The following is a 9,479-nucleotide window of genomic DNA, read 5'->3' as shown; positions in this document are numbered from 1 at the left end:
TCCTGCTGAGCCCCAGTGCTCCCAGCCAGCTGCTGCCTGCTCCTCTGCTGGTTCTTCATGGTTTCTCTGCTTTTGAGATCAGCAAGAATTCTGCCATGCACCCCTGAGTCACCATTACGGGATGGCTACAAACCCTCCCAAACCCATAACAGGGTACTGAGGAGGCTGAGCCCACAGCACCAGCAGAGAAGGCCTCTGACTTAAAAGGACTCACAGAAGAAATGTGCATTGTCCCCAAGGTGCCAGCCATGAGCAGACATGGTCATACCCTCAAAAGCCCACCCCTATGCAGTTCAGAGCGGTACGTCATCATCAGCACCTTACCTCCTCTCTTTGAAGACCGCGAGGACTTGGAAGAGGTGGACCACTGCTTGGTGAGCGATCGCCCAGAGGCCACTTCGCTGTTACCAGGGGCATCCTCTGTTTCGACAGGTGAAACTGCGTTGGTTTCAACGTCCTTCTCGCCGGGAGCATCTTTGACCCCGTGCTGCTCAGCATCATTTTCACTGCAGAACTGGGCCATCTTCTGAGCAAGCATCAACTGCGCCTCCTTCTCCAGCTGCCGGATGTCCTCGATGGTGAGCCCGTACCACTCGTCCTGCCAGCACCACGCCTGCCGGTGGGCACGGACCATGACCTTCCGCAAGCCTGCAAAGCCAGAGTGCCCTTGTCACCAGTGCTGCAAACCTGCAGGGACCGATGCGTTCCCTTCCCCAAAACCTCAAGACACTGTGGCATGAATATCAGTGGTGTCAACTACACAGTGCTGTAAGCTGCAGTACAGCAAGCAGTGGGATGGCAAACTGGTCACTACGTGTACTTTATCTCCTCAGTTCTTGCCAACCAACCATGCCCTGACCAATGAGCCAGTCTCCTGTGACTGCTTTTAACTGGGAGGGAATAAAGATGCTCTATTTCACAAATACCATCTGTCTTCTGCTGCATGAGAAAAATAAAGCGGGTAAAGCCAATTTAAAATATTTCAACGTATCACATATCTGAAAGGAAGAACTGTCTCAATATCAACACACAACGCTCCTGACCAGGCGACAGAAACTTCCCTCCAGGACTTCAACCTGCTGGCTAGCAGCATCATACCACCAAGACCTTCAAAACAGCGTACACTCAGGATTTTCAACCAATATTATTGCTTAAAAGCTCACAACAGGCCAAAACATCATACCACCAAGACCTTCAAAACAGCGTAAACTCAGGATTTTCAACCAATATTACTGCTTAAAAGCTCACAACAGGCCAAAGCTCCAAACTGCTATTTATTACTGATGGGAACACACTGCAGTAAAGGTGCTTTTAAAAGCTGCTATAAATACTGAACAAACTGCTATTTATTACTGATGGGAACACACCGCAGTAAAGGTGCTTTTAAAAGCTGCTACAAATACTGAGAAACCAATCCTCAGGAGAGCTGGAAAAAAGAAATCAGTGAGTATCGTCGCCCTTTAACTACTGGGAAACTGAGGCAGAGAGGAGCTGAAGGACAGGTCACAGCAGAGTGGGATCTGTGCTCAGTGCTGTTATGGATCCACAAACCTCTGCTAAGCCTGGTGCAGAAACAGCCGTGGCAAAGCCCTGGCAGGACGGCGGCCGCTCCTCACTCTAATGAAGACACAGACCACAGCACCACGGCTCTTACAAGACAGAGAGTAACAGGCAGGCCACACTGAAATCACTGAGGGTTTGGAGCTGCAGATTGAGCTCTCCAGGCACTGTAAGAGGAAACATGGCCCTTGCAAGTTCCCTCCACCTCCAGGTCCAAGGCCAGAGCTGGACGTCCCACTGCGCACAGGGTTCCCAAGGTGTTTCCAGCAACATCTGCTTCACCATTGTACAGAAAATCTTAGATCGCACTACTGCCACAGTTTCTATGTTCAGCCTAAATATCCCTTTTGTTTTCAGCAATCAGTTTGTTTTGTAAACATACAAAAAGCTTATTTTTATACGTTTATTTCCTTCCAGGTCTGGGCACTTCCATTGTCTGGTTAGTCCTGACCTCCACCAGCCATCACAAGTCAACCTACCAGGAGGAAATCGCCACTGAGACAAGCAGCTAATGCGAGCTTCATCCTGAGCTTCATCTGTGCACCAAGATTAAATCTATCAATATTTTATACATTTTTCTGCCTGACTTTCAGAAGGGAGCTCCACACAGGAGAGGTGAGTTTGAGTCAGCAGACTGTGACCTTTTGGGGCCAGAACAGGGGGCCTTGACAAGTAATTCTGTCCAACCTTAGTTGAGATTCAGTTATTTCCCCAACCAGATGACTTCTTGCAGAACTACAAGAGAATGTTTTAGCCTCCTCACCTCCCATTATGACTGACACAGAGCTTAAAGATTAAGCTCCCACCACACTCACCCTGAAAGACAAGGAAACATTTCCCTTCCCATTCAGTGCCCACCACCACAACCACCCCTTGGGGTGCCACATCCGCGATGTCCAACTCTGCCTGGCCTGAACAGCCTGAAAACAGCCTGGGATCAGACACAGACCTCAGCAGGGCCCCCTCTGCTCTTGCTCCTGGCCCAGCCTTGATGTATCGCTGTTCTCACTCCTCACAAATTCTCTGTAACAGCACAGATGCCACCAGCTGCATCTCTTTGTTTTAGTGGAGTAACATCACAGGGAACATCAAAACCACTTGGGGGTAAAAAGAAGTTTCCTGAAGTTCCCCTCTGCCTTCTTTCACTTCATCTCTTAGATCACAAAAATCGCCTGTATTGCTTCCTCCCAGCCCACAGACCTGCCCATCTGCACTGCTCGCGTCGCTTTGATTAGACATCCCAAATCACCTTCCTCACAGCCTTGTGCTTCTGAGAAGAGGATGGTGTTACAGGGCTTCACGGCTGTTGTGCCTCTATCACTGCAGATTAATTATCAAGTCAAAAAGACAGGTTATTTTTCTAGCCTCTGGCCTTCCCCTGGGATGTGTCAGCGCCACCGCATTTCTCTTTCTCAAGCACAGGGAGAAAATCTGGAAGAGAATGAGGCTGTCCAGGCACAAGAGAAACTGAAGAATAAGAGCCAGGGCTTGCAGGAAGATATCTTCACTGCTAAGGATGGAAAACCTGAGCAGTCTCTTGGTGAACAGAAAGCACTGAGCACTGAATCACCGAATTAATCTGCAAGTCTGCAGCACTGAAGCCTTCTGGTCAGCAGCAGTGACCCCCAGGACCCACCGAATGCCCCCACACTGCTATACGGACTCAAGATCCAGCCACAAACGCCTGCCCTTGCCTGTCCAGACTCTGCTTCCCTCCCTGCACAATGGAAAAAAGCAAGTCTGAAAGCTTTTTTCTATCAGAACGTTAGAGGAAAACAAGCTTTTTGCTTGGAAAGTGAAAAGGAGGGGACAGATCAGGCCCAGGAAACCACTGCTCCTCCAAGGCCCTGCCACCACCCTGGGGTGCTCCATTCCCACCTCAAGCAAAGGGGAGAACTGCAGACAGGAGATGGTCCCCAGAGGTTTCTCTGGTGTGAAGATGGAACCGAGCAGCACAGAGAATCAAGGAGCAATTTAGGGTCGGTTTTTCACCTCCACCCAACGTCCACCACGCTTATCTGAGACTTCTTGCCCACCGTCTCGGCAGGCAAATCACACACTGAAGTCCATCAGAAATAATGGGAACGGGTTTCTTGTAAGTATGCAGGTACCAGGTGATTTCAGTTATGTCAGTAGTTAACCAGACTATTATTTCTCTAGAGCATGCAATGCTTCGGTTTCAAAAAACCCACAAAACAAGAAGGAAACCACACATGCACAAACGACATCTGCACATGCAGACTGAGTTCAGAAGAACCCGTCGCTGTCGGGTGATTTAATCATAACATTTCCCACTGCGCCATGCAGAAAGATCATCTGTGAGGAGTCTAGCAGAGCACAAACATTTGAATCACTTCCCTTTCAACTCCCCACCTCAGAGCTGCACAGAGACGGCTGAGCCCATGAGGTGCTGGCTCTTGTGAGGGATTTGCCTGCAGACTGTGGTGCTGAATTTCACCTCCCAAAAGGAAGTGTAAGTGACCACGAGACAAGCCACTTCCTTGACAGTCGCAGCAGATCTCCTGACCGTGTCGGTACAGCTCTGCTTGTCTGAACACGTCTGACCAAAGGCAACCTGCAGTTGTATCAGCCTGCATCCCCACCTTCCCTTCTCAGACCACTCACGAATTAAAGCCGGTGGTCGCGTCCACGTCACGCTGTCTGCAACCCACCTACCCTCGAGAAGGCCCTACCTGCAGGCCCCAACGGGCCCCCTTGCATTTGAGGGCTTAAGTGAAGCTACAGTTGTGCAAAAGAGCTTTCTAAAACTGCTCCCGTTTATCCCTGTGTTGCAATTTGGGCACATTTAGCCAAAGACACGCAGGCTTAGACAAAGCTCCAGTTACTGGGTGGGAACACGCTCTGCCGTGGTATATAATCAATAACTCGTACAGAGTCAACACACTTCTTTAATAGCAAGAGAACCATAGCCCATGTGTACCATTAGGAAGCAAGTGGGAGCAGAACATTATGCAGTGCCAGTCCAATTAAACTTAAATTCTATGGGAAAGGAGTAAAAAAGCACACAAATACTACAGCCACGTAGACGAATAGCACACAGTTTTAGTCTGTGTCTCAGGCTGTCACAGCACTGAGTAACTGCCCAATGAGTCATCACAAAACACGGCTGGTGCTCCCCATACGACTGAGAACATTTCCATACACCCCCCGGAGTCACCCCCTTTGTGCTCAGAGCCTTTCTACGTACCCCAGTCCATCCACTGAACCCAGACGTGTTCCTCTTTACAGCCATTCTCTGATTTCAGTTTGCACCACTGAGGACTGCTCCCCCTCTCGGGCAGAGCCTGGATCCTGCTCTTGGTTTTCTGTCTGGCTCGACAGGGCTGCGCAGAGCACACTAAACCCCCAAAAACAAATGTGCAGGAGCTTGGGAGAGAGAAGGCAGAAGGAAAATGCCAAGGAGGGGCTGGGCCATGAGAACATCTCTGGCTCCTGAGCAGCGTGGTCCATCGCCTGCTTGCACAGCACACAAAGGCCATCAGCTGGACCCCAAAACAGGGCTCAGTCGTTGTAACTCAACCATCCTCACACCTCGCTGTCTGGTACACGAGCACTCACTAATGGCTCCCCCATGGCTACTCCACTGCAGGGCACGGCTCCACATCTTCTGGAGATAACTCAGAGCTTTTGCTTTCACTTCTCACTCCCTCGGCTTTGTCTTGCCATAAAGACTTTCCTGATTTTATGCATCTTAGCCACTCTGAAAACCAGTATTTGCCATCATTATAACAGAGTGGAAAGGCTTTTTGAAAGGCAGACAATGAGCTGGCTCGCCTCTCCGCACAGCCCCAATCAAGAGGAAAATGGCAGGCAATCTTTCATGAAATACAAAAGAAACATTTCTAAGGGACCACAGTTTAATCTATGCCAAACACCTCTGAACAACTGACAGAGTCACATGCTGCTTTTCCATTTCACAGATACAATGGAGCTGTTATTCTGCCCCCATGTTTTGCAGTATACACTAAATTAACCCATGTCACCAAAACACCAAGGGAGCTCGTTGCAGAGAGCCACTTGTAACACAGTCTACAACAGGTAAAATCTTCCACCTGGGGTAAAGTAAAACCCACCGAGCCCTAAGAAAGCAGCCTGACTTCAGAGCATGGTACACACTACTCACCACTGCTCTATCAGTGTTTTCCACATTAGCTCTCAGGAGCAAGGTATGTCTGAAAAGAGCTATAAAATTACTTACTTACACTAGCATCGGGCATTTCAAAGCAGCTTTGACTATAGAAAGAACAGCTGTAGAGGTCATGCAGGAAAATTTACTGTCTACAGAAGGAGGGCAGCATCCCTTACACAGCCTTTCTCGGTCTCTTCTTTGCCAGAGGACAGCCTGCGCTTTTCCTAAGATGGGAAAGCTTCTTTAAAACACTAAGTTTTCCACCTGCCCATAGATCCTGCCTCCTGCGGCAAGGCTCAGAAACTGCATCAGTTGTGTTATAGATTTTCTGCACAGAACAAATTACTGCCAGCACTGCTACCACCTGCCCCTCGCACTCGGGTACTCCTGGGACACAAACCACAGCTCCTTAAAAGCCCTGCCCTAGGAGTGCTGCAGCAAAGCAGCACATCCGCTCACAGCTGAGGGCTGACGGCGTGGTGGGGTGGGAGCCCTGACCACCACAGCTGGGGCACAGAGGGGTACGGCCACAGCAACACCGGGTGGTGCTGCCACACGGGCAGAAAGTGGGGACACTCCAGGTGCGGTGTTCCTAAACCATGAGCACCCACAGGGGAGCTCATTCCTTCCAGCAGCCCTCGAGGATTCTGCCCAGAAACTGGCAGATTTTGAAAAAGATCTGGCAAAGTTTGACAGTCAAACTCTTAGCTAAAAATAGAAAAGGTCTTGCATACATAGGACTTGAAACCCTTTCAGTGGCTACAGAATCACAGAATCCCAGACCGTTAGGGATTGGAAGGGACCTCAAAAGCTCATCCAGTCCAATCCCCCTGCCGGAGCAGGAACACCCAGATGAGGTTGCACAGGAAGGCGTCCAGGCGGGTTTTGAATGTCTGCAGAGAAGGAGACTCCACAACCTCTCTGGGCAGCCTGGTCCAGTGCTCTGTCACCCTCACTGAGAAGAAGTTTCTTCTCCAATTGAAGTGGAACCTCCTGTGTTCCAGCTTGTGCCCATTACCCCTTGTCTTATCATTGTTTGTCACCGAGAAGAGCCTGGCTCCATCCTCGTGACACTCACCCTTTAAATATTTATAAACATGAATGAGGTCTCCCCTCAGTCTCCTCTTCTGCAAACTAAAGAGCCGCAGCTCCCTCAGCCGCTCCTCATAAGGGAGATGCTCCACTCCCTCCATCATCTTTGTAGCCCTACGCTGGACTCTCTCCAGCAGTTCCTGTCCTTCTTGAACTGAGAAGCCCAGAACTGGACGCAATATTCCAGATGTGGTCTCACCAGGGCAGAGTAGAGGGGGAGGAGAACCTCTCTCGACCTACTAACCACCCCCCTACACGTGGTCTGGATTCACAGGTAACACAATTTTAAGTGTTAGATTAACATCATTTCTTCTGAACTGACCCATGGCTCTGCGAAAGATTAATGAGATCTGGGAATCAGTTCATGGACGTGGCTTGGGATATGATACCCTGCACATACCTCACCTTTGTGTTTCAGTTCAGAAATAACATGAAGGAGCAGACAGTGAACTTTGCAAGACTACAGATGCTCACCAACGTCATGGATAAACCGCTCGATTTTCGACTGCATCCCCCAGTATCTGAACTCGACTTTGCACAGTTTATATGCACACATGATGGGGTATTTCCCAGGGTTGTTCTTGTACTCTTGAATCCAGTCTTCTGAGAGGGGGCCTCTTTTAGTCTTCAATGATTTATACAGCCTTGGATCCTCCTCAGCTTTGTATTCATGTGGAGGAATAGGATCTTTAACAATATCAATAGGATCTATAGACAGAGAATAGAAACAGTTAGACATTTCCTGAACAAAAGAAGAGAATACCATTTTTCAGGAGTTATTTCTGCCTCAGTAAGTACCAGAAGGGTTACAGCCATTTAGTTTCTTTTACTCACACATAAACAACTGCTATTTAAATGGTTTACACGCTGCTGCTGGGCACTGATCAGCTCTGCCAGAGGGACTGGTGTGCAGTTCCTGCAAGCAGGGGCTCTGCTCCAAACAGATGTGTTTGCCCACAACGACTGCAGACCTGCAGCACCCTGGCACATCTGCACGCTCCATCTGTCCAGCTCCAGAACCATCTTCTGCACTTCGCATCTCTCAGCTTTTCTAATACCAGCCACAGCGCTACAGCTCTGTCTCATCTGAGACTGCTTAACTGCACCTGCCCTCTCTCAGCACCAATATGGAAACCACACCACTCAGAACACCTTATCTTTGGAGTCCATCAAGGGAGGTTACTGCTAACTCCTCACATGCTATCGTTGACCAGACATGAGGGGAAGGCAGAAAGTCAGACCTAAGTCCTAATTAACACTTAACAATGGAGAAGTGGAAACAGCAACGGGAGCAGAGGGAACGAGCTTATTTTAAGGATTTGCAACCCCGACCTCAGCAGAGGCATCTGACATTGGACTGAAGGGCAGGATGGCACTTCCCAAGACACGACAGCTCTTCTGACATTTCTCAACGAGCAGCACGATCCAAACCTATCTGTTCAGTACTGAAAGCCCTTACAGATCGGCCTAGGAATGAGGACAGGCAAAGTCAAGTTCAAAATTAAGACGTTTACATCAAGGAGCACTCAGGTTAAACTGCACACGGTTACGGCCATGTCCACACGTCAACGGCTTTGAGGAGCCCGAGCAGCCACCGGACGTCCTTCCCCGGAGCTCCATGGCCAGCACAGCCTGAGACTGCCCAAAATCAGCCCGAGCTCAGCACTTCTCCAGCCTCAGCCCCTTCAGAGTGAGGGGTGCTTCAGTCCTGCGGGGCTGAAACTGCCTGAAATCCCTGACATGCAGTCAGGGCTCCAGCAAATGCCGTGGGCACGGACCACAGTGGGCAGCGAGACAGAGGAACTGCCATGGCACCTGCCATTCTGTAAGATGGGCTCCTTTTCCTTTTCTCATTATATCCCTACATAGATAAGGCTCATTAACCTCATCTTCCAAAGAGAGCTGCGAAGCTGAAGTGTGAACCTGCATGAGGGCACCACTAAAAGGAGAGGAAGCAAAAATGTAATAAACCCTTCATGTTTCAGAAGTGCAGATCAGAATGATTTCCATATGCGCAAAGAAGCTATGCAATTATACAGCAATATTTTCCTCTTCTTTGGTTATTTCTACTTATTACCCCTAAAACCATTAGATGTCTTACTTCCCTCAGTAGCTGCACAAATAAGATGGGAAAGCATCAGCTTCAGTTTAAAGACCGGGGATTCAAATTATTCAAATTGAAATTATTTCCATGTCATTTACATCAAGCCCAGAAAAGAACTCGGGTGTCGCCCCTCTACTTGATGTAACCCTGCCCTGCAGCTGGACACCGACAGGGGTGCAGGGGAGTGTTTGGGGGGGGTGGACAGGCAGATGGGACATCCCAAGCTAAAAAAAGAAACCAGAATAAAAGCAAAAGGAAAAGGCTATTCACCTAGGATGGTTTGTCTTTTTTCTGCAGGGGAAAGGTTGAACACGTTGACGTGGTCTCCCGGGTCAGTTTTGTAGTACGTCTCGATATCAATAGAGAACTTCTCCACAAAGGGACACGTATACCTGAAACCAGAACAACATGGCTTAGAGTCAATCACCCTTGGCTTGGCAAGCAGAGAAAACGCTTCCCCAGGATGTACAAAATCAGCCTCAAATCCAAGCCAGCCTTCACACATTTTACTTCAGATATGCTTAAAATATCAACTGTACCAATTAAAGACTTTCATTAATAGCTTCTCAAGAC

General features: G+C 49.0%; 1 protein-coding gene across 2 annotated transcripts in view; it reads right to left on the bottom strand.

The window, feature by feature from the left end:
- The window catches only part of PITPNM2 (phosphatidylinositol transfer protein, membrane-associated 2), a 63,176-nt gene that overhangs the window by 36,235 nt on the left and 17,462 nt on the right, over positions 1-9,479 (bottom strand). For both annotated transcript variants that reach the window (XM_010191777.1, XM_010191778.1), the window contains exons 3-5: positions 9,177-9,298; positions 7,277-7,510; positions 325-648 (exon numbers count right to left, since the gene is read on the bottom strand). In XM_010191777.1, the coding sequence (XP_010190079.1) occupies positions 325-648; positions 7,277-7,510; positions 9,177-9,298 (680 nt within the window). The remainder of the gene's footprint in view (positions 1-324; positions 649-7,276; positions 7,511-9,176; positions 9,299-9,479) is intronic.

The sequence above is a fragment of the Mesitornis unicolor genome, unplaced genomic scaffold (genome assembly GCF_000695765.1).
Source record: "Mesitornis unicolor isolate BGI_N332 unplaced genomic scaffold, ASM69576v1 scaffold2619, whole genome shotgun sequence".
NCBI classification, from domain to species: Eukaryota; Metazoa; Chordata; class Aves; order Mesitornithiformes; family Mesitornithidae; genus Mesitornis; species Mesitornis unicolor.
Note: the sequence above shows the minus strand (reverse complement) of the source record. Positions and strands in the feature narration are given on the sequence as shown.